Source organism: Rhineura floridana, chromosome 5, assembly GCF_030035675.1.
Source record: "Rhineura floridana isolate rRhiFlo1 chromosome 5, rRhiFlo1.hap2, whole genome shotgun sequence".
NCBI lineage: Eukaryota > Metazoa > Chordata > Lepidosauria > Squamata > Rhineuridae > Rhineura > Rhineura floridana.
Genome location: NC_084484.1, coordinates 115,863,498 through 115,889,584, shown reverse-complemented (window position 1 = coordinate 115,889,584; position 26,087 = coordinate 115,863,498). Strand labels below are relative to the sequence as shown.

General features: G+C 40.4%; 1 protein-coding gene across 13 annotated transcripts in view; it reads right to left on the bottom strand.

Annotated features, from left to right (window-relative positions):
* Nucleotides 1-26,087, bottom strand: part of ROBO2 (roundabout guidance receptor 2) — an 863,595-nt gene that overhangs the window by 318,366 nt on the left and 519,142 nt on the right. For all 13 annotated transcript variants that reach the window (XM_061627931.1, XM_061627933.1, XM_061627938.1 and 10 more), the window contains exons 3-5: nucleotides 19,864-20,021; nucleotides 19,227-19,347; nucleotides 8,155-8,293 (exon numbers count right to left, since the gene is read on the bottom strand). In XM_061627931.1, the coding sequence (XP_061483915.1) occupies nucleotides 8,155-8,293; nucleotides 19,227-19,347; nucleotides 19,864-20,021 (418 nt within the window). The remainder of the gene's footprint in view (nucleotides 1-8,154; nucleotides 8,294-19,226; nucleotides 19,348-19,863; nucleotides 20,022-26,087) is intronic.

The following is a 26,087-nucleotide window of genomic DNA, read 5'->3' as shown; positions in this document are numbered from 1 at the left end:
GGGGGAAACCCTGAAAACCAATGATACTGTTCACAATGGTTTCCTTTTGGAAAGGAAAGGAAAGGGGCTTCCCCTCTGCCCAGTGCCAACCCATTTGATCTCCTCCCCTCCCCCTTTCCCCTCCTCTTCCTCCCTCCTGTCTCCCTCTCTCCACTCCCATTCCCCTTCATCCCTCCACTCTCCCTCCCTCTTTCCCCTCCACCTGCCCTCCTCTTTCCCTCCCTGCCCCTCTTCCAAGTCAGTTTCACCTATCCTAAGCATGACTGCACAGAAATAAATCCCAATGAACTCAAAAAACATGCAAATTATCCAACCTGCCCTCCCCTCCTCCTCCCTCCCATCCTTTGCCACTCCCTCCCCCTCCCCATCCAATCCACTCCTTCCCCCTCTTCTTCCTCCCCTTCCAATCCAATCCACTCTTTCCCCCTCCTCTTCCTCCCCCTCCCCTCCCCCTCCTCCTCCCCCATGGTCAGTTTTACCTATCTTAAGCATGATTGCATGGGAGTAAATCCCACCGAACTAAAAAAAAAACATGCAAATTATCAAACCTGCCCTCCCATCACCTCTCTTTTGCCCCTTTCCTCCCCCTTCCTTCACCCCTCCCCTTCCAATACCCTCCTTCCCCCTCCTTATGCTCCCCTCTCCCCTCCCTTCCACCTTCCTTCTCCTCTCCCCTCCCCCATGCAAAGATCAGATCTGCCTTTCCCTTACTTCCCCTCTCCTCTCCCTTCCTCTTCCCTTCTTCCTTTTTCCTCCTCCCTTGCCCACTCCAGTCCTCCCTCCCTGCCTCCCCCCCATGGTCAGTTTTACCTATCCTAAGTATGTCTGCAGAGGAGTAAATCCCACTGAACTCAATAAACATGCATATGAGCAAAACTGCCCTTCTCCTCCCCTCCCCTCCTGCCTGCTCCCCTCCCTCCTCCCCCCTACCCCTGCCCTTCCTCCTCCTCCCCTCCCCATCCCCTGTGCTTACTTTCACCTATCCTAAGTATGACCAATAGAGTTGCTACAAGCAACCAAGACTGAATCTGTCCAAATTTTGACAAAGCATTGTCAACAAATATGGAAAACTAAACAATGGCCCACAGACTGGAAGCATTCAATATACATCCCAATTCCAAAGACAGGGAATCTCAGGGAATGCAGTAATTATCGAACTATTGCCTTAATATCCCATGGAAGTAAAGTAATGCTCAAGATTCTACAACAAAGGCTCTTACCATATATAGAGCAATAAATGCCAGACATCCAAACTGGATTTAGAAAGGGAAGAGGCACCAGAGATCATATTGCAAACATACACTGGATAATGGAACGGATCAAGGAATTTCAGAAGAAAATCACCCTGTGCTATATAGATTACAGCAAAGCCTTTGACTGTGTAGATCATGAAAAACTATGGAATGCTTTAAAAGAAATGGGGGTGCCACAGCATCTAAATGTCCTGATGTGCAACCTATACTCTGGACAAGAGGCTACTGTAAGGACAGAATATGGAGAAACCAATTGTTTCCCAATAGGAAAGGGTGTGAGACGGGTGTATTTTATCACCCTATCTGTTTAATCTATATGCAGAACATATCATACGGAAAGCGGGATTGGACCAAGATGAAGGAGGTGTGGAAATCGGAGGGAGAAACATCAATAATTGAAGATATGCAGACGATACCATACTACTAGCAGAAATCAGGAATTATTTGAAACGAATGCTGATGAAAGTTAAAGAGGAAAGCACAAAAGCAGGACTACAGTTGAACATCAAGAAGACTAAAGTAATGACAAATGAAAATTTATGTAACTTTAAAGTTGACAATGAGGACATTCAACTTGTCAAGGATTATCAGTATCTCGGCACAGTCATTAACCAAAATGGAGACAATAGTCAAGAAATCAGAAGAAGGCTAGGACTGGGGAGGGCAGCTATGAGAGAACTAGAAAAGGTCTTCAAATGAAGAGATGTATCATTGAACACTAAAGTCAGGATCATTCAGACCATGGTATTCCTGATCTCTATGTATGAATGTGAAAGTTGGACAGCAAAAAACGTGGATAAGAGAAAAATCAACTCATTTGAAATGTGGTATTGGAGGAGAGCTTTACGCATACCATGGACTGCGAAAAAGACAAATAATTGGGTGTTAGAACAAATTAAACCAGAACTATCACTAGAAGCTAAAATGATGAAACTGAGGTTATCATACTTTGGACACATCATGAGAAGACATGATTCACTAGAAAAGACAATAATGCTGGGAAAAGTCTGCCTCTGTGTTAGAATTGCTTTTAATATTTCTTTTAATATCTTTAACCCTTTTTAAAAAGATGTTTTTGAAGTTTTTTTTAATGTTTTTAACGTTGTTTTGTTTTCATGTACTTTAAGGTCTTTTTATGATGTTTTAAAGTGTTTTTAGTGTTTCTGTTTGCCGCCCTGGGCTCCTGCTGGAAGGAAGGGCGGGGTATAAATAAAATAATAAATAAAAAAATAAAAACAGAAGGGAGTAGAAAAAGGGAAAGACCAAACAAGAGATGGATTGATTCCATAAAGGAAGCCACAGGCCTGAACTTACAAGATCTGAACAGGGTGGTTCATGACAGATGCTATTGGAGGTCCCTGATTAATAGGGTCGCCATAAGTCGTAATCGACTTGAAGGCATGTAACAACAAAAATTCTGAAGGCCTAATAATGTGCAACTCTATCAGTTCGACTGACAGAATTATCATGGGCACCTTTCAATATTTTCATTTGTGTTTCTCAGATTAGATCATACCAACCCCATCAGGTAGACATGGAAATAAATTAGGAGATTTAGAAACAGCACTGCAATTATTAGCAGCATGAATTTATAAAGAATCAAAATCTACATCTAAACAAAGTGTAGGTTGCAATCCCACTGGCACTGTAAGAGCAGAGAATGAGACTCTGACTACTGTAGGTCTAGTCAGGATGAGGATGAAGCTGTATGCAGATAGGAGATATGAATAGAAAAATTAAGTGGAAATTATGTCAAATTTAGGCTGCAGTTCAATGCACACTTTCCTCAGAGCAAGCTGCATTAAACACAAGGGAACTTACTTTAAAGTAAACATGCATTGGAATTCACCATTTGAAGTGAGTAGCACAATTCTGTAAAGTTTTAACAATAAAACTATTTGTAAAACTGTATTTCACTGTGGCCCAATGATGTTCTTGGATTATGGTTCCCATCTTGCCTGGCTATTGACCATGCTGTCTGGGAGTCATGTGAGTTGAGAATCTAACAGATGAGCAGAGTATTTAGCCCTACAGATGTCACTGAACTACAACTCCCATATTCCCTGGCCACTGGCCATGCTTGCTGGGGCTGATGGGAGTTGTAGGTCTGCAACATTTGGAGAGTCAAAAGTTCCCCACGCCTGATCTAGAGGTGATAGTTTCCTCATCCCTGCTGTATCTAGATAAAAGCAAGCGAGTTCTCTTGCCCTTTTGCTCCTATAGTTGAAGAAATAAAACAGAAGATAATGTTGAAAACATTCAATTCTTAAACGTAAGGTTTTGCAAGTAATAACAAAGTGATGCTTTTCCCCCTCTTATACTATACAATCTCTCCTCCCTGTCTTGATTAGGTTAGCTGTACTCAATATAGTTGTACTCAATATAGTCAGAAAGATTGCATAATCCTGTTTCAGATTTGTGGCATCTGTTCAGAGACAATGAATGAACAATTTTGTTTTCTGTTGCTTCAAAGAGTAGGACCTGAATCAACAGGTTCAAATGACAAGAAAGAGGATTTCAATTAAGTTTTAGGAAGAACTTCCTGACAGCATGAGCTGTTCGACAATGGAACAGGCTGCTTTAGCAGGTGGAGGATTCTGAGGCTTTTAAGCAGAAGCTGGGTGGGATGCTGTAGTAGTGAATTTCCTATATAAGCAGGGGGTTGGCTAACTGATCTTTGAGATTCTAATATGAAATTGTGATACCGTAAGCAATATAAACACTTGATGGGATCATAGCTATATATATACATTAAACAGAAAATTTTGTAGAGTTGTATTTTTTGTGTTTGTGTGTTCTAATTCAAGCAAATGTTCACAAAAGGAAGGCGCACGTCCCCATTTTCGGGTCCAAATGTGATTTGCCACAGTGATAAATTCTCTAAGAATATATATTCAAATATCAAATAATTAATTTAAAATCAGTATTTTAATACGTGGTGATTTTAAAAAGTGAGAATTTGGATGTGGCATTTTTCAAAGCTGCCATAATTTTTTTTAATATAAACCCTTTACAACTAAAAGTTACTGAAGCAGTATGCAATAAAATAAGAGAAAATACAAAAGATTACACACTCAGTAACCTAAAAGAAATAAAACCATTTGTACAATTATAAAATTATTATTCCATAAAATGGCTGGATCTCATTCAGGGAAAGCATTCTTAAACAACTGTTGTCAGTAGCCATCTAAATATGAAAACATTAGGTGCTTGGGTAATTTCAGTTGGTAACTCATTCCAGGGGGCTGCAACACTAAAAGCCTAGCTTCTAGTGCATACTAAACACACCTCTGTGGCATGCAGTATTCTTAGCAGTGCCCCATCTGAAAAGTGAAGTTGCCTTGTCACGTACGGAATACATGGACAAGGTGGTCCCTCAAGCAAACTGGTGTAGTAATTTAGGACTACAAATCTAAAAGCAAAACCTTGAACTGTGCCTGGCAGCATATTGGCAGCCAGTGGATCTCCCTCAGCAGAAGTGTTGCATGGTATTGAAAGAATGTCCCAGTGAATTTCCTATCTGTTACATTCTGCACTAGCTGCAGCTTCTGGATTAAGGGCAAGAGAAGCTCCACATAGAGTGCAATCCAGTCTTGAGGTTACCAATACCAGGACCACAGTGGCCAAGCTATTTCGCTCCAAGAACAGCCGTAGCTGTCTTACCAAATGAAGCTGGTAAAAGGCACTCCGAGACACCAAGACATGTATACTGCAAGTGTCAGACATGGATCCAGGAGTACTCCCTTGACTATGTACCTGCTCCTTCAAATGGAGTTCTGCCCCATCCAGAACAGGTAACTGATTTATCTCCCAGACATGGAAAGCACCCATCCACAGGGTGTACATCTTGCAAGGGTTTAAACTCCATTTATTGGCTCTCATCCAGCCCACCACTGCACTCAGACACTGGTCCAGACCCTACATGGCCACTCCTGATTCAGATATTACAGGGCAATAGATCTGTGTGTCATCAGCAGACTAATGACACCTCAGTCCAATTCTCTAATAATCATCACTCCCAACAGATTCCTATAGATGTTAAACGACATTGGAGACAAAATAGTGCCTTATGGCAGCACATAGAACAAATGCGAGAGGGCCAAACAGTATTTCCCCAAAGCTGATCTCTGTAACTGACCTTGCAGGCAGGACTGGAACCACCATAAAATATTATGTTTGACATCCATCTCGCACAGCCAATCCAAGTGGATACTGTTAATCAGCTACTAAATGTCATTGGATATCCAATTAGGGCCTGCACACATCATGCCAAGTTCTGGCCTCTGTATCAATCTTAACTGGATCCTTCAATCATGGTTCTGTTTGCTCAGTAGCAACCCAGCCAACCAGGGAGAAAAAAACTCAAAACCACAAACTCAAAACTATAACTGAAATGAATTCACTGGTTTATTGATGTACAAAGCTTAGTGGTATTGTGGGATAATGGACTGATAGACAATAAAACAAAGTTAATATTGGAATTACAGCAATTTAAAATAACTATGGATTAGGAACATTAGAACTCACAAAGCAAACATTCAGGATTAATAATATATTTTCCTTCCAACTACATGTATATTTTCGCTCTAAGTTTCCTAGAATATTAGATTAAACTTACCTATGAGTGGGTAGGCCTAAAGTCTTCAGCCTGGCAAAGCATGCAAAAGCAGGAAGCAAGGCAAATAGTTGCAAGAAAAAAAGAAAGAGTAATCTAGAGGCAATCTCCCCCCCCCCAAGAAGTTCTAACTAACCCAAAATTTAAATATCTTTTACACTAAGCAGCAAACCTGATCAGGAGGTGCAAAGTATTCAATAAATTGCATAAATGTCAATAATTGTGGGTAGACCCTCATAATACATAGATCATGAATTACCAAAATCCATCTGGGAAGGAGAAAAGGAGGAGCATCTAAGAGCCCTGCATCAGTGATTTTCTACTGGTATCTTTGGCATGCTTCATCTCAATTCACACACACATTATTATTTCACTAAGATATTGTTTTGTCTATTGGGCAGCTCTGTACCACCTTCTTATCAGAAGCTCTTCTTTTCTGGAAGCAGTGAGTGATAATGCTTTGCGACATTCAAGCATTCTTCGAACCAAAAAATGACACACACAGCACAAAAGTGTCAACCATCCATCTTGGTTCATCATGGCTTCAGCATTGTATAGTCTGTGCATCCATTTTTAACCTGCCTGCCATATGTAGATCATATACAGGCCATACACAGGCCCAACTTTGACCAGTTTGACAGATACAATGGTCAACTGTATCAAAAGCCATAAGAGATTGAGCAGAAAAGGCAAGGTTGTACTCATCTTCTGATAAAGGTCATCCATCAGGTAAACCTAGGCTGATTTGGTCCCAAACCAAGGCCTGAACACGGACTGATATGGGTCTAGATCAGCCTTTCCCAACCAGTGTGCTCCAGATGTTGTTGGACCACAACTCCCATCAGCCTCAGCCAGCATTGCCAATGGTCAGGAAGATGGGAGTTGTGGTCCAACAACATCTGGAGGCACACTGGTTGGGAAAGGCTGGTCTAGATAATCAGTTTCATCCAAGAATGCGTTCAGCTGCACCACAACTCTCTCAATCATTATTCAGTACTATCATAGACAACGGAGTCCAGGGTAGTTCTTTTTTAAAATGATCACACCGCCACATCTTTCAAACCAGTGGACATCACTCCATTACAAAGTGATGCATTCACCACACTCTGGATCCACCCAGCCATGTCCTGCTGTAAATATTTTATGAAACATGAGGGACAGGGCACAAGAGAGCACATCTTAAGATGAAAGGTTGCAAACACCTTGTGGACATAGGCAGCGTCAGTTGAAGTTTATTCCACAAATCCTGGCTAGATGTGGCACTGGACATCTCACATGGTTCTGCGCCAACTATGGTGTCAAGATCATTACAGAACAGAGTGACTTTAACCTCAAAGAGCCTCAAAAATTCAATGCAGTGGACCTCCAAAAGTTCATGGAAATTTCCTCAGAGACTAATAACCTCTGAATCACTCCACAGAGAACCGCTGGATGACTATTCGAGGATACAATGGAATAGGCCTTCTTTGCCACTTTCACTACCACATGGTAGGCATGATTATGTGTTGTAGCCATTGTTCAGTCAATGTTGACTTGAGATTTGCATCATTTGTGCTCTAGCTATTGTCTAACTTGTTTTGTCTCTTGTAAGCTCCTGGAGCACAATTATCTCCATAATGCTGAAGAGGACACTCAAATGTGATTGTGCTGATGGCCCATTTCTTCTCACCATTCCATAGTGAGGAAGGGCCTTAGCCAGATCATCAGCTCTCTCCACTGGAAAATCCCTCAAATCATTCAGCAATCCATTGGATTCCATAAGCCTTTGAGGAGTTCCCTCTGTCTGCAGGGAGAAATTACTGCCAGAAATCCAGACTTCACCAGGTAGTGGTCTGACCATGACAACTGTAATTTCTGGAGCATCATTAAAATGTGTACTTCATCATAAATATCCACTATTGCTTCTGCAGAACTTCTTAACAAGTAGTTAACTAAACTCAACAAGTGTATGTAAAATGACCAGATGCAACAGAGGACAAAGCTCCAGACTCTTTAATGGCTGTAAAGAATATGGAATCTCAATGGGTACAGCTTGCCATGGGTGCATCTTCTGAAATTCCACTTCTGCAAAATCGTTAAATGGTGCAGGAGCTCTGTGCTCTTTTGCTTCTGTCAGGGCAAGCACATGGCCTACTATGTACTGTGAGAGCATGTGTTCAACAGGCAATAATAATCCAGCATTCAACAAGTGTCCAACACTTTTTCACAGATTAACAGAATGTCATATGACCAAGTGTAGCAATCAGAATTACCAGAAAGGAGAATAGCAATTAGTGTTTTTCATACCTTCCTCTTGGCAAGTCATTGTCATCTTTCTTCCAACGCACTGTTGGCTGAGGATCACCTTGTACCTGGCATCTGAATTCTACAACTTCTTCCTCCAAAACCACCTGGTTGATTGGTCTCCTGAGAAATGTGGGTCGTTCTTGAAAACAAGAGTTCCAAATTAAACAAGTTGGCTTTATTCAATTTCAAATGTTTGGGAACAATCCAGTCCTGAGCAAACATAGTCCTGAGCAAACAAGCTGTATGCTCAATTGAGCCTTGTTTTTTCTCTCTCCTGCCAGAAACCTTTAAGTGGAGTGGTAGGATTGTATGTATCGTTCATGTCTCCAAACAGCACTCCTTCTTCATTCAATCTAAGTTACTTGTCCTCTAAATGGAAGGAAGAAACAGGACTCTATTGAGCATATAGGAATCTTGTGCAGGTGCTGTACCATAGTGGACTATAGCATGTGCTTTATTTATAACTGAAGAACTGATCAGCATTTCTGCTTGACAATTCATTACTAGTAGTTCAGTTCTAGACATTTAAAATCAGAAAAACTAAAGATAAATGGAAAAAAGCTAAGAATTTGCTGTAGCCATTTCAGACATTCAAGCAATCAAAAGTAGTTGCAGTTACTGTATGATAAATGTGTTTGTTTATATTATATCTGGGAGACAAGATGGGTTTGCAAAAGCCTCATCACTTGATTGCTACCATCTCAGCTACTTATGTGAGCCAACTTTTCCTGTGAACATGAGGTGAAATGAATACACGTTTCTTTAAGGCAAAGCACAGTAGGTTGTATTTTCTTTACCAATAATGAGTTTGCAAGAAAACAAATAACCACATAAGTGCAGAGTAGATACCAAGGACATGCAAACTGAATAATCCATTATTTTCATTTTGCATCATCTCTACTGTTTCTGAATGTCTTCCAGGAAAGAATAAGCAATTTCCCAAGTTGTTTTCTGCCTATGTATTACTGAGAGAATGTTGTGAATATGTCCAATACCTAATTATACTTCTACAGAATGATCAGAGTGAACACCATTGCCAATGCAATTAACATTCTTTATGTGAAATTAACTGGATCTGAATCACCTGCATAGGTTGATTACAATGTTAATATCTCAGGAGACCAAATAATACAGCTTTCTTGTGTATGATAAAGTATTTTCTTACATCATTCAGTCAAGTTAATTTCATAGCAGATTTTTGGAAAATATGACTTGCTTTTTTAAAAGTTCTGCCCATGCATTCTGGTGGCATAATTAAAATTGCAATTCTGTGAACAGTATTCAACACATAAATTAAAATCATAGCTATATGTAACATGTACTCAGCTTTAGCCGAGTAAATAAAGAACCCTCTCCCCAGACCTTTTTCTGTGTGATCATTAAAAGCCTTTGAAGAGAGTAATAAAATAGGTCTCAGTTATATGTCATGTCAGCCATTTGGACTATGGCTGTTATGACCTTTATAACTTTTGAATAAACTTTTTGCTTGTAGTTATAAACATAGCTAGCTATCACATTAATAAATTCAGAGACTTGCATTATGCTACAGAACTTGAGAGCAGCATATTTTTTAACGTATAAAGTAGTGGAGAAATTCCCCACCAGCCCTCATGAAGTCCCCAATGGTGAACTCAAACTTCTCCACCAGTAAAGTGCCCTTATCAGTTCACTCATTTTCTTTCTTCAACATGAGGACATGGGTCCCTTTGCTTCTCTGCCCATCTGACATATCCAGTGCCCCTTCTCAGTAACCTCAAATTCCTACCACCACCACCACCAGCTGTTTTCACACTTCCATTCCAAAATGCATTGTTCAGAGCACCACACAGTCAGAGAACAAACTAAAATAAATGACAAGAATGCCCATTGAAAACAATGGGACCTTTTGAAGGTCCATTGGAAATAATGGGAACTGTGAATGTCAACTGAAATGACAGGGCTCTGTTGAAATATATGCAAGCTTGAATGGATGGAAACTTGATGTGATATTAACTGCACACTTGAGTAGCTTTCTATCTTAGAATAGGAAGTAGACAGAATATGGAAAACTTCCTAATACCTAGCATTATTATTGGTGCTAGGTTTTTTTGTGTTTCTTTTGAGCAGATTGAATTAATCCTACCCTTGTTAAATAAGAGCACTTTGGAGACTAAGGGGAAGAAAAGGAGAAAGTTAGCTTGCTTTTGTCTACTTTGGGATTTCTCACAGTGCCTATGTTCTTTGAATGCTTTGCCAAGTCCTCTCTCCTTTTTTTTAAGTCTACAGATTATGGAGCGGTCCAATATGTAAGTAATTCCCTCCCTCCTGCAATCTAGTAATACTAATCTAACAAAGCAGAGAATACCCAATTTAAACATGAGGACAAACCATTTCCCTCCAACAAGCACTGGAATCAAAGCAGTAGGAACAAGATATACAAAAACTAACCTTTCTTGAATTCTTTCCCATCATGGTGATGGTCTACTTATGGGCAGAGAGGCTAAGGAATTCTACTGTCCCTTCTTGGTGTGATAACATGACCACGTTCCAGGTTATCAACTCCCTTACATCCAGGAACACTAGGGTTGTGGGCTTTGTCCATTCCTTTGTTCTCCAGTGCCTATGCTTTAATGTTCTCTTTTGGGCACGGCACCCACCGGGTATTGACAATAGTGCTGCTGATGCTCTGTCACAGAATCAGATGGAGAGGTTTTGATAGCTGGAGCCGCTGGCCAGGGCTCAGCCGGATGCCATGCCACCTACACTTTAGGAGATTAGAGAATGGAGTTGGTGAGGGCCATAAGCCTATCCATTGCCCCAGCATGCTCACCAGCTATCAGAGAGCGGGAAGGGTGTTTCAGGAGTTCAGGGCCAGCAGGGGCTATGCGCTGGTGTGGCCTATTCCAGTGAATCACCTGCTGGAATTCCTTGTGGAAGGCAGGAGGAAGGGCCTGCCTGTCAGGATACTGTGAGGTAAGCTGGTGGAGCTTTCCTTTATGGCCAAGGCAAGGGACTTTCAGGACCATTTGGAGGACAGTAAGTTCTATCCATGCTGGCCAGCTGGGCTAGAGAATGCCTGCTACCCCTGATCCCCATTGCCCTTTCTCGCCTGACCTGCTACTGGGATTGTTAGGTCAGTGGGATGACCTATGCTCATCACCCTTTGAGATTTGGCTGTTTCACGCAGCAGCCCTCACACTATTTTTTGGAGCCTTCTGGATCGGGGAGTTGATTGCTGGGTCCAACTCGGACTCTTCCCTGTGTGCCCTCCTGTGGTCAGATGTTAGTTTTGAGGTTAGTATTGTGTTAATATTATGTTAAGCTGGTCCAAGATGGACCAGCGGTGAAAGGGTCACAACATTGTTTTATCTTCTTCCCCCGAACTGGACATCTGCCCTGTGAGGGTGTTACAATGTTTCTTGATGGCCCAGGTCTCCAGGCCTGGTTATTTGTTTATTCACGAGGGGCGATCTCCCCTCACAAAATTTCAGTTTTGGGCCCTCACTAAACTAGCACTTCAAGGCGTGGGAGTGGACCCCACGGTGTTCAATCCCCACTCTTTCAGAATCGGAGCTGCCTCCACATTAGCTCATCTTGGGTTTTCACAAACACAGATGCAGCCCATCGGAAGGTGGAAATCTGGGGCATACAGGAGTTACATTTGCCTCTTTGGTGAGTGTGGAGGTCTGGGAAGAACTGTTTTTGTTTTTGTTAGGTTGCTGGATGGGGATGGAGTGGATGCGCATCCTACTCTGCAGCCATAGCATGATCTTCTGGGTGGGCTATAGGGCCCCAAAGTCATATCTTGGTTCGCAGCTGGGCCTCAGTCAGTGGGCTTTGGCTGGGCTGGCAGAGGATGCACTGGGATGGGCTCCTACCCATGTTATTCCAGCAAGGTTTGGTGCAGATGGTTCCGCATGTTGTGCATTCATCTGAGGGGGAATAACCTTGGGTTACTTAAGGGCAAGGCCCTCAGTTTGCAGGCATGCCAGGACCTGCAGGTTATTATGCAATGTTGGCCTCAGATTTGTCTGATATAGTCAGACATATTCCCTCACAGGGTTTGGCATTGTTTGAGGGACCAGAGGGGGATAGATAGCACCCAAAAGAAGATCAACTGACAGCTTCAGTTGGCTCTTCTAGCACATGGAAGGTTGGTTTTACATAACCCCGATATATGGTACTCCAGGGTTGATCTTTACAGGGCAGATGGAGTTCACCAGACTGATGCAGGGAACAATCTTTTTCTGTTTGAACTGTAGAGGTGTCTGCGAGACAAGGTTCTCGGCAGTGGGGTAAAGGGAGACTCAATAGAGATTTGTCCCCCTTTGATGGTGACAAGGTGCAGGAAGGGAAGCAGGTAAGGACAGCTAGGTGGCCCCCTTAGGCACCTTTGGAAGTGACTGGTGGCTCCGGAGGCCTGAAAATCAGGGCTGTAGGGTCTGGGGGCAGGTTATGGGCTGCCTTTGGGGCCAAAGTACCTCATCCACCCGGAATTGTAGGGCCCTGGGAGGTGGTGATGTGGGAAGGCCCTCCTGCTCACCTACAGGGTGTGGCAGGGGTAAGGGATAAGTAGAATGGCTGGCCTTTGCCCCAGAAGGGGCTGGTCGCCCTATAGCTCTATTTCAGATGCTTGTTCATAGACTGCTCCCATACCTATGTTTCTCCTCTGCAGGTTTAGTTTAAGGGGTTTGTTTGAAGTTTAATAAAGTGGCCCTTTGCTCAACCCAGCTTGTTGTGTCCGTGTATTATCTCAGTCACAACTGGAATCACAGCAGAAAAAAAGATATACAAAAAGTGGCTTGTGGTGCTATACAAAAGAAGCAAACAATGAAAAGAGAGTAAGTTATTATCAAGGCATATGGCTTGATGTGATGTTTATTTTTTAATTTTAAAAAATCTCCAAATTTAAATTATTTGTCGTTATTAAATAATGGGGAGAAGTATGTATGTTGCCATCAACAGTGGCAAGAATATAGAGGAAGTAGAAAGGTGCTCAAGAGAATGGGACTGTTCCAATTCTAGTGGTGTAAGAACTCTAAGAGAAAATCTATATTAAACATCTGTGCTAAATTCTTTAAATTTCAGTTAATGTTAAAAGACATTTATTGTATCATTGCTTTATTATGCAGTTTTTAAAAGCTTAAACGTGCCTTTTTGAGTTCATTCTGCACCAGTGAAAATTCCTTTAAATTCCTGTAGGAGAGAATTTAGATGTACTACTGAATGCAATCACATAAGGCTTTCAGAAATAGTTTCCATCTCAGTCAGTATGAAAATCCTTGACTGGCTTTGGAAGCTGGTGACCTACAGTTTAGCCTTTCTATTTATTTTTCTATCCCCCCCAAACACTGCCAAAATTTAATGAAGGATTCCAAAGCAACTGGTTGACTAAGGATGGTTTCCTACAAGCCAATCTAAGCTCAAAATCATCTTCTCCTTCTTCACCATTTTTTTTGCTCCAATACATAGGGGTTTATCCAGTGGTGGCTGTGTGCTAGTGGAAAGCATTTCCACATGCGATTTTCATCAATCACACTTGATCTGCTCAGCCTCCCACCCCACCTGAAAATGACAGGACAGGATACAGAAGGCTGCAATAGGTGGAGAGGATCAACCACACTTTTCACAAGCAGAAGTGTGTGTCACTAGCACAAATATAACCCATCACCTATCATTAAACAGCAAACACTTACAGCAAACACTAAAAATACTCCCCTAGAAATGCTTCTTGTTATCATATAGGAAAAAATTATCAATTTACATTGGATATTATCCAACTATGATTATATCTTGGTAGACGATTCTGAACATTACATTTCCCCAAGTATGGACACTTATAGCCCTGTTTCTCTTTTTTGTTTTGTAGAACTTATTTAAAGTTTTAGTCCAATGCTTTTCAAGAAAAAATCCTGTATGTACAGTTTTAGTCCTGACCTCTGTACTGTTTTCACAGGATTCCTGGTAATCACCCTGCTGACTGTTAACTCACTTTCACCAGAAGCAATGCTTGGAGCTAAACTCACTGCATAGGGACCTAAAAGTTAATTGTTGTAATCTGCCCAGAGAGCTTCGGCTATGAGGTGGTATATAAATACAATAAATAAATAAATAAATAAATAAATAAATAAATAATAAAAGTGACACATCAAAATTAACTTCAGATATTAGTAGAGAACAGTTCAAGACCAAAACATTATGTAGAAACATTTTACAGAATATGCGCAAAGCAAAACCCTCTCTCACATGTTTGAAAGGAAGAACAATGATTAATCTGCAGGTGACTAATTAACTGTCTATCTTATTCAGCACTTTCTGTGTACTTGCCAGAAATGTTAATAAAATGCTTTCAGTTTCCCACACAAGCCAACCTTAATTTCCTGTTCTGGGTTTATTTTAGGTGCATGACCAATATTTACAGGGCTGGGTTTCTAGGAGAAGGCATTTAAATCAATATTAAACTCCTAAGATGGATTGTTCAAGTGCCTTGAGTTGCTTATAGCCAAAATAACAGTTACTAATGTTAACTTTAGCATTTCCATGGCAGGTTAACTTCAGCACCTCCATGGCAGGTCATACTGCTTAAGCACATTATTAAACTATCTTACATACTCAGGAAAGTCAGCCTCTCACACGATAAAATGTCCTTATTGTAGGGTGAGTTGCTCATAGAAATCAGTGTCCAAATGGAAGAATCAAAATATTTTTTTGACATGATAATGGTAGGTTTTTTTTAAAAAAATGTGTAGTATTTCAAACTAACATCTCACTTATGCCCATACATATTGGGAGTTTTAGAAATAACATAAAATACATTTTAATAGAAAATTAGAATGCTCCCCACTATATTCTATAATTTTATTATGTTGTAAATGTCACCAGGTAAAGCCAATATCAAAACGCAACATGTGAATCAGACTTCAAACTGTTGTTGGCATACGCCAATAGTTGATTTGATATTACATCTATATATTATTTTATTTTATGAGGCCACAATGTTTTTATGATATTTTAACTGCTGTCTCTGTCATTTTTTGTAATTGATTTATTGGAATTGTAATGTTATACATATTGTTAGCCACTCTAAATGGTATGTAAAAGGGTGGGGTAGAAATGCTTAAATATATAAATAAAACTATTTCTGTACTGCATGGTTTTTTTATTATATATTTTCATTACACTTTCTTTTGCTACTTTTTCTTCTTGTCTTCATGCTCTGGAAGATATCAAGATAACTGAGTTAATCACGGACATATGAATGTGATTTGTTTGCCATTCTCTTATGAACCATTTTTCCTTCCAGTGTCTGACAGATTATGAATGTCTATGCACTCCTGAGATAGCAAATCAGCGGTCTTTCAACCACCCTCAAATAACCAAAGAGTATTATTTGGCAGATTTTGTGCAGGTACCAATGGAGAACCCAACAACAATGTAATCAGTCTATATCTGGGACAGATAATGTACATCCTACATCAGCTTGACCACAAGATAGCAACTTGCTCTGAAGCCATTAAAAGGGCTACCATGATTTAAACTTGAGTGTCCTATAATACAAAGCCAACATTATATCCACAGATAGCACAATTGTCAGAAGTTTAAGTCCTATTGAGATAAGTGTGTATAGGGTTGCAGCATGAATCACAATGGCCTGTACTGTGAATGAAATATGTATTAATGTGTGATAGTTGACTGGTGAATAGAAAGTCTTAGGATGCTATCTTCAAAAAGTTCCTTCTCCATAAAATTAGTACATACAATATTTTCAGGATATAGCTAGTTCAACTTCATATATAAAGTGCAAAAAAAGGCATTGATTATGCTAATGGGTAGAGGGATGAGTATTAAGATACTCCCAGAAATGTTCTTTAGGATACACATTTACATGGATATATTAAATGATTTTCCTTACTAGCACTAAATTCCTTTAACAAACCTTGGGATTTTCTGTAGTTTCAGACAGCAATCTGTATTGTTTCCAAGGGAATATTTCACCTTATTTCTAGCAGTGTAAAGGTAGAGGGAAGGCCCTATTTAATTTTAAAAATATAGACTTGCATAGGTCATAACCCTAATCCAGTAGCTGTAATGGAAACAGTAATGCAGTATTATTATTTTACTTAACAGAGAACAATTATTCAACATGGAAAAGCCATCAGCTAATGTGGGAAATTCTTCATCATTACAGATGTCACAAACAAATAGAAATCTTATAGTTTCTCTGAATGCCCACCATAAATTCTCTAAATGCGGATGACACCCAACTCTATTTCTCCTTTCCACCTAAAGCCAAGGAAGCTGTCCTGGTCCTGAACCAGTGCCTGGCATCAGTGATGGACTGGATGAGGGCGAACAAGTTGAAATTAAATCCAGACAAGACAGAGGTGCTCCTGGTCAGTCGAAAGGCAGATCAGGGAATAGGGATTCAGCCTGTGCTGGATGGGGTTACACTCCCGCTGAAGACGCAGGTTCGCAGTTTGGGTGTGCTCCTGGACTCAGCTCTGAACTTGGAGGCCCAGGTCTCTGCGGTGGCCAGGAGTGCTTTTGCCCAGTTAAGACTGGTGCGCCAGCTGCGCCCGTTCCTGGAGACGCCTGATTTGACTACGGTGATGCATGCCTTAGTTACATTCCATTTAGATTACTGTAACATGCTCTACGTGGGACTGCCTATGAAGACTGTTTGGAAATGTAAACTGGTACAAAGAGCTGCAGCCAGAGTGCTAACTGGGGCTGGTTATAGGGACCATACGACCCCTTGTTACAACAGCTCCACTGGCTGCCAGTTTGTTTCCGGGCACAATTCAAAGTTCTGGTTTTGACCTATAAAACCCTACAAGGCTTACGTCCAGGCTATTTGTCAGACCGTATCTCCCTATATGAGCCTGCCCGGTCACTTAGATCTTCAGGAGAGGCCCTTCTCTCAGTCCCAACACCTTCACAAGCACATTTGGTGGGGACACGAGATAGGGCCTTTTCGGTGGCTGCCCCTAGGTTCTGGAACTCCCTTCCTAGGGAGGTACGAATGGCCCCTTCCTTGCTATCCTTTCGTTGGCAGACAAAGACTTTTTTATTCCGACAGGCTTTTAGTATAGAAGGTATTTAAGATAGGACTCTATAAGGTCGGTTGTATTGTACCATGGTTTTACCTGTATTATTTTAAATTGTTTTTTTGTATTTTAGGTGTATGCTTCATGGTTTTAATGTTGTGAATAGTTTAAGTGTATTTTAATTGTATATTTTTGTATGCTTTTAACCATATGTAGTTTTTATCTGTAAGCTGCCCTGAGTTCCAGCTTTGGAAAAAGGGCAGGGTAAAAATAAAGATTCATTCATTCATTCATTCACCATAAAATAATTGAGACTGAAAAACAACAACTGTATAACAGTACTCTGGTTTATATATTAGAAGAAATAAGTTTTAGGTTTATCTTATATATTTTCCCCCCAAAAGTTTTTCATATTAGAAATGGACAATTTGGAATACAAAGTAAGCCTATTTGGAAATTACATTACCAGCTTGTTCTGTGCCTGTTCTTTACTGGAAGATTTGTTATAAAGACAAGCTTAAGGCTTGGCATTCTTATATTGTTAAAAGGAGTAGAACATAGGAGACAGTGGAAATTATTGTTTTAGGCAGAGTATTTTTTCTTTGACTTTCTTCAAGCCCCCCAAACCAGTTTCTAAAGAAATTTTGCTAATGACATGTAGAAATGTCACCAATGAGACTTATGCTACAGTGGGATTTTAAAATACATTGCTCTAGCGTTCAAGCCATGGGATAAGCCAAACCATGGCTTAGAGTGAACATGCAAGCGTACAGGATCTGAGAGAAAATACTGTGTATGCTTTGCTCCTCCCTGGTCATTTTGCTGCTGCGCTGCACTAAGCCATGTCATCAGAACCCAGGCTGATGGTTTAGCACCCTTAAGACTAATCATGGATTGTCCTATGGTTTATGGCTCAAGGTTTGTCTGGGAGAGTTAAACGAAAACTAGGGTTCAGACAACATGCTAAACCAAGTCATGGCTTAGCCCAGTGCAGTGCAGCAGCAGAATGACTGGAGAGGAGTAAAACAATCTTCTGTCACTTAGTTTGGCTTAGTGTAGTATGCAAACCAAACCTATATATTATCCAGTTGTTAATAGGTTACATGTAGATTTAAGGTCATTCCTGTATTCCATCTCTATAATTAACTTTTCTCATGTGGAAAATGACATGTTTATTGCTTGACATGTTCAACTTGGAGGCTCCATCAACATATATAACATTTAGCTTTTGATTCAATCATCAGCACAATAAATCTAACTGCTGTTCAAATTTTAAAAAGGACACCATTTTGGAAAGGAATAATGCGTTTCAAAAAACCTATACTCATGAAGAACAGATCTTGAGAGGCTACAGAGCTAGTTTTTTTTGTTTTCTTTTGTTTTGTGCAGTGTTATAAAAGTGTTGATCTACCAGCCTAGGGTTATAAGAAATAATTTAAACAAGCTACATGACTCTAAAACACAATCTGACAACTATGTCAAAGCTGTCTTAATTATATTTGATAATTTTGTAACACTGGAAGGCTCCTGATCCCAAGTATATACATTTATCTAATATTTAAACTGACTGGTTTAAGCTCTGCAATCCAGAAAGAAAAGAACAGAACAGAAAAATAATGCTGTTTCATATTAGAACTCTATTAACAAATAATAATTTGTGGGAATTATGCTTCAATATAAATTTTAAGATACAGTTTGTGCAAATGTAATTATACAGCATTGATTTTATACTTTTTCACTTTGTCTACTGAATTTCATCTGACTGGATCCAGAGTTCACTCCCACCACTATAAGCATCCTTGGAGTGGAGTTCCACTTATGGGACACACCCACTGGCATAGGGGAGGAGGCTCTTGGGAACAGACTGGGAGTTGATGCTGGGAACTGTGGGAGAAGGGCATCAACAAAAGTTGCCTCCTCCTCCTAGTGGAATCCCTCCACTGGGGGGCAACTTTCCACAGCAGTTAAGTTGGGATCCAATCCATCAATATTTTGTGCCTGCAGCTCAAGAGGAGAAGCAAGCAAATATCTCAGAAGTTCCCTTACCGAAGACAGTAAGCTCTGCTGGATCACTATCCCGTTCTCCCACCATATTGGTGCCGACACATGTGTACATTCCAGCATCACTCTTTCTTGTGTTTGAAATCATAAGCTTTCCACCTCTTATCTATTATAAAGAAATGAAAAAGTCTGTAAGTTTTAGCACATTGTGAAAGTTTCACATAATAAAAAATGAACAGAAAAACACCAGTAGCAATATTTAACTTAAATATTAGTAGTTTCAGTAATAATTTCTATAGCACTATTCTTCATATAAAATTATTTAAAATTTTTGGAAAGGCATAGCAGGACTTTTTGGTGACTCAATTCTTTGGAATGCCTTCCCAATGATTTTGTTATATTAGTCATAAGGGGACTTTCACAAGGTCACTTTCACTAGGCAACTGACAGGAAAAGGAACCTTCTGATCACCTTTCCACCTGAAAAATATTTACACAAAGAGGCCCACAACGGTTCTCAATGCAGAAAAGAATCTCTGTCCATACTGGGATTTTCTCAGATTCTGTTATTATTTATCAGCAATGTCTAAGTGCTATAATTTTCCTGAAAATGCCCTGTGAGATTCACTTTTTAGGAAGCTGATCAATATTTTTAGGTTCCCATTTCAGTGGGGCAGGCTTACACTGATTCTCTCTTCTCTGTCATCAATTCGGATTTTGTCTTTTTTCCAGTAGATAGTAGGCTCAGGATGTCCTCGAGGAGGCTGGCACTCTAAAATAGCTGGTTCGCCTGCTGCTACAACAATATCTGTGGGGTTTTGCCGAAAATCATCCCGTAGTACTGATACAAAAATAATAAATAAAAAAGGAAGAAGAAAGAAAAAAAGAAACTGTATTATAACATTGTCTGGCAAACAAAGAGTTTCTTTGGTCAAAGTTTCTTTGTTAGCTGTTTAAGATGAATTATAAAAATCCATCCAGATTCAGTCACTGTAACAGAAATAAAGATTACTCTATAGGTGGTCTTGCCTTATCATATGAATTCAGGCTGTGCATATGTATTTTGCAATAGCATCTCTCATAATAATGTATACATGCACACACAGTTTCCCTTTTATTCTGCAGCTGCACCGGCCAAGTGACATCTGGACAATGTGACTTTCTGGGGAAAAAACCTCTAACAGTGTTTTTGCCATTATGACACTGAATTCTCTTCATTATGGAAATAGCATGCTGGACTTTGCTTGTAACCTTTTGGAAATCCTGTATGCCTGGCTCTCAACTAGCACCTATATCCACAGCAGTTACTTTGAAGCCAGCCAGAAAAAAGGAGAGGTGATACAGCTATGCAGTTTTACTTTTACTGTGGTGGGACTATTATTAGTTTTTGTAATAATAATTAATTCTGAAGGGTGCCAATATCTAGGTATACATACAGTTGTCCTAGCAGAGGAACCCACCCTTTCATTTTCTTTTAATATTTTTGCAGCTATGGTTGTGAAAGAAAACCAAAAGGATCAGACAATGCATACTACTTGCTTATGGAAATTATGGCACAGGACAGGGATTAGACTTTAGTATGCAGAAATGATGGCCACTTTATCATTATTCTTCCACACATATTCCAATCTATAGGTTGTCACCCTTGCCAACACAAAACAGAAATAGCTCCAAAATGAGCTACTAAAATTTAGGGCATCTCCTCTCTTGTAGTTCAACCATGCAAGAGGCTAATTATTGATTTAATACAGATTCCACCTTTAATGGAACAAGGGCCCTCTGAGAAATCAAGTAAAGCCTACATCTTAGTAAAGGACCAGTCCAGAACAGTTCAGAAAAAGTCATTCACTCTTTGCTTATAAGCAGATTGAATTTACTGCGTTTGCTATTAATAAAATGTGCTCTGTTTTAACATTTTGAACTGCACATTTCCCATTTTCGTGTGTTACATGCAAGGATAAAATTTATATGCACAAGGATTAGCCACTGAATGGGCTGAGGTGAGCCTGCATATAAATCTGGCTTTCAGCTAGAGATATGGGTTTCTGCTTATCGTTATAGCATTTCAAGACACACAGGTAAATCCTGAGAGGGAGAAACTAATTAAAGGTTAATTTAGTTTCTAATATAAAAGAAGCTGTCTGTGTACACCATGTCTAGACACAGAAAATAAAAATAAAAAAAATTGGCATAAACACCATTCTGGCAAATACTCTGCTTTCACTAAAGGAGCACATCTGGCAGGGTGAAGGGCATCCTTCAGAACTCTCTTCCCACATTTGACTTGCCTAAAGCTTTGGCTGAAAGATGTATTCTGGACGGATGCAAATTATACAAATCTTATCCACACACACACAAAATGGATGATTGGTATGATTTGCATCAATACAGAATTCTCATTTGATGGAAAAGGAAGAAAGCAGAGAGGAAAAATTAATTCTGGGGACAAAAATAAAATAACAATTTCCTAACATGTAAGACAAGGAAGCTGTCACTGGGCATCACTGGAGCTGCTTATGGCAAAGTATATCCACAGAAGCAAGAAATACAGCATCACAAGATCAGCCTATTCCACAGTTCAGCCGATCCTGAACATTTTTCATTCTGTAACATTTCTCTATATATGTCATACAAACACAGAAAGTTAGAAAATTAGTGTGAAAAAATGCTTCCACAAATGGAAGATTGTGAAAGTTTAGGCATTGTCAGCATCAAAAAATTAAATTAAAAATTAAGCAGAAAGTCAGCAACCAACTCCAACATGCTACAATACTGAAAACAATGACCCCTAAACTCTACTTGTCCTCTAAATTATGCAAGTGCTCACTGTAGAATAGTTTTATCTAATGATCAGGGTATCACCCTGCTTTTTCCATTGTCATCTAACTCTACTTAAGCAATCACCCTCTACTTACAATAAATATTGTTATCTGCCCCCAATCTAGATTATAAACCCTTTTGGACGGGACCACGTCCTGTCTGCATTTTATTTATTTATTTATTTTATTTTATTAAATTTATATACCACCCCATAGCCGAAGCTCTCTGGGCAGTTCACAACAGTCATACATCAAATACAATAAACCACATATTTAGACAATTTAAAAACAACTTTAAAATTTTTAAATTCTTAAAAAAGTAAAAAAAAAACAATTTTTAACACATACTAAAATGCCTGGGAGAAGAGGAGAGTTTTGACCTGGCGCCGAAAAGATAATAATGTTGGCGCCAGGCGTACCTCATCAGGAAGATGGTTCCATAATTCGGGGGCCACCACTGAAAAGGCCCTTTTTCTTGTTGATACCCTCCGAGCTTCCCTATGAGTAGGCACCCGGAGGAGGGTCTTCGATGTTGAGCGTAGTGTACGGGTAGGTTCATATCGGGAGAGGCGTTCCATCAGGTAATGTGGTCCCGAACCGTATAAGGCTTTATAGGTTAACACCAGCACCTTGAACCGGGCCCGGAAACATATAGGCAGCCAATGCAAGCGGGCCAGAATCGGTGTTATATGTTTGGACTGCCGGGTCCCTGTTATCAATCTGGCCGCTGCATTTTGTACAAGCTGCAGTTTCCGAACCATCTTCAAAGGCAGCCCCACGTAGAGCGCATTGCAGTAATCTAATTTAGAGGTTACCAGAGCATGAACAACTGAAGCGAGGTTCTCTCTGTCCAGATAGGGATGTAGCTGGGCCACCATCCGAAGTTGGTAAAAAGCACTCCGTGCCACCGAGGCTACTTGTGCCTCGAGTGACAGGGATGGTTCTAAAAGAACTCCCAAGCTACGAACCTGCTCCTTCAGGGGGAGTGTAACCCCATCCAGAACAGGGTGAACATCCACCATCCGGTCAGGAGAACCGCCTACTAACAGGATCTCAGTATTGTCTGGATTGAGCCTCAGTTTGTTAGCTCTCATCCAGTCCATTGTCGCAGCCAGGCATTGGTTCAGCACATTGACAGCCTCACCTGAAAAAGATGAAAAAGAGAAGTAGAGCTGCGTGTCATCAGCATACTGATGGCAACGCACTCCAAAACTCCTGATGACCGCACCCAGCGGCTTCATGTAGATATTAAAAAGCATGGGGGACAGAACTGACCCCTGCGGAACTCCATACTGGAGGGCCCAGGATGTCGAGCAATGCTCCCCCAGCACTACCCTCTGGAGACAGCCCGCAAAGTAGGAGCGGAACCACTGCCAAGCAGTGCCGCCAACTCCCAAATCAGCAAGTCTCCCCAGAAGGATACCATGGTCGATGGTATCAAAAGCCGCTGAGAGATCAAGGAGAAACAGCAGAGTCACACTCCCCCTGTCTTTCTCCCGACAAAGGTCATCATACAGGGCAACCAAGGCTGTCTCCGTACCAAAACCAGGCCTGAAACCCGACTGAAATGGATCCATCCATTTGTTTCATCAGAAAGAAGGTAAATAAAAAGATAACTACAACAATTATTTAAAATATATAAAAGACATATAATATTGAGCATTTTAAATTCAATGCAACTGAGTTCACTATCTGAATAATGACTGAAAAGTGACAAAGTTGTCAAAAAGCTCACTATTAGTGATGAACTTGGGTAGCTTTCAGAGGATCTGTTAATTGAACACTCATCCAGATTTGTTCACACAAAGTTTGCAGGGAAATTAGGCGACACTGGGTATTTATTGAGCATTCCTTCTGATTTGTAGGCAGAACGTTTAGAAGATTTTACATCAAGGAAATGTTATTCCACACTTACCAATATGTTTTCCTCCCATTTTCCTTATTGTAAAAAGTCCATTGGGGGGCAGTAACTGCCTTGTGCAAAAGCAGCAAATCAGCTTTAATTTTGCAAACTGAATTTGCTGGTGTGTGACTGAATCCCCAAAATAGCGACAGACTGGAAGTGCCCGTGAATGCAGGGGATTTTGGTCTGTGAACCAATGTTCAAGAATGGAGGAAAATGTAAGGTATGAGCTCAGTTGCTAACTGCTCTATTCTACATAGTACCAAACAAATTTTTCATACTGCAGAAATCTGTTAACAGGTAGGTTTGAAGTAAAATTACAATAGATCTTTATAAGGTACTCCTGACATATTAAAGTTCCAAAAGCTCCCCAAAGAACTACAGTATAATCTGTTTCACAGAAACCTTTGACATTCCATAGGGGATGAGGATAAGGACATAGCTGGACTAATAGATGGCAGTTTGACTATTCTCAACTGAGACTGGGGGGCAACTGGGCTCCTTGGGACTATGCAGCTTGCCCACGGCTGCACAGGTGGCACCTGATAAAGGTCTGCTACCAAGGAAATTCTTCACTAAACCTACCAATTTAGGACCAAACTCGTCAAATTAATGTCTATAAACTCCCTATAGAAAGTGAATTTATTTTCTCCTCTGTGGCTCTGACAATTTGTTTAAATGAGTTTGAATGTTTTCTGGTGAAATAAATAGAAGGGTCAAAATTATTCTAATCTTTATATCCATGGCTTAATTCTTCCTTCTACTATAGAAGCTCTGATACCCTAAAAAAAAGGAAAAACACATTTTAATAGGATTTACATTTACATGATTATTACAAATAACCATCTGTCTGCTTCTAGCTTTCAATCTGGTCTATGTCCCATGAGCCCCTAGCCTATGGTCAAAGCAGCTAAGCAGCTAAGCTAGAAGGAAAAAGTACAGGTCTGTCAGGAGGTTTGGGATAATTTGCATTCTTTTCCTGTAGTGCCTAGTTTCTCCTTCAATCTACACAAAGATTCTACAGAGATTGCTTTCTAAATTCCATATACATACATAAAAAATTAAAAGTGTGTGTATGTATACACATATCAATATTTAAAATAAAATATGCATTTAATATCATTATATTGTAGATATTAAAAATAAGGCTACATTTATCATATTTGAATAGATGCCATATATAAACTGACACCATGCTAGTATTAATGTCTATTGTAAGTTTACTATCTAATAATTCATTTTCTTAGTCCTCACATTTTGTGAAATGAAGTTTTTAATCTCTAAAATAAAATGATATAAATTTCTACATTCAAAGCACAGTGGTTTTTCTCATTCTATCAATCTTACGACTTTACTACTTTTGTTGTACAGAATATATAAATGAACTAGAACAAGATGAACTTTGCTTTGGCTCAACTTGTGTGGAAAGAGAGCTTGGGAAAATATGCTTTGAAAAGTATTATGAAGAAAAAGGCCACACAAAGGATTTACAACAAGAACTTTACTAACTAATGATATGAAGAGAACAATGCCATAAAAATAGTGCTGCTTGTAAGGCAGGACTGGAAATTGAAACTGCCACAGCCTGGGGCTTACTCAGCAGTTCCTGGTATGGCAAGCCTGGAGGGCCAATACACAACACCCCTCCCCCCTAGCTCACATAGTCCTGACGATACTTGGGACGAGCCCTAATGCGGGTCAGTCAAGCCAAGGGCCCCTCCTTAGGGTGGGAGGGTGGTGCTTCTGCTCCACCATCCACGGCAGTGTTGGGTCATGTGACCTGACGTTGTTGCGCATTGCAGAGCAGGAGCTCCCAGGCACACACACCCCAATACAGGCAGTGCAGGTTTCAATAAGACTGTTCAAACTATGTACCTGTTGCATTACTGTGACAGTGTGCATGCCCCACACATTGCACACACATGCCTGCCATCACCCACGATGCTGGTAAGGGCATCCCCGAGGGACTGACACTCCTGTTGCCATCTTGGTTTTTGGCAAGCATGCACACTAGGGTTGCCAGGTCAGAACCATCCAAAAACTTGAGAAAATGGGGGCGGGCCCTAGTGACATCATGGGGCGGGCCCTAGTGACGTCATGGGGTGGGCCCTAGTGACGTCACGGGGCCGGCCCTAGTGACGTCATGGGGCCGGCCCTAGTGATGTCACGGGGCCAGCCCTAGTGA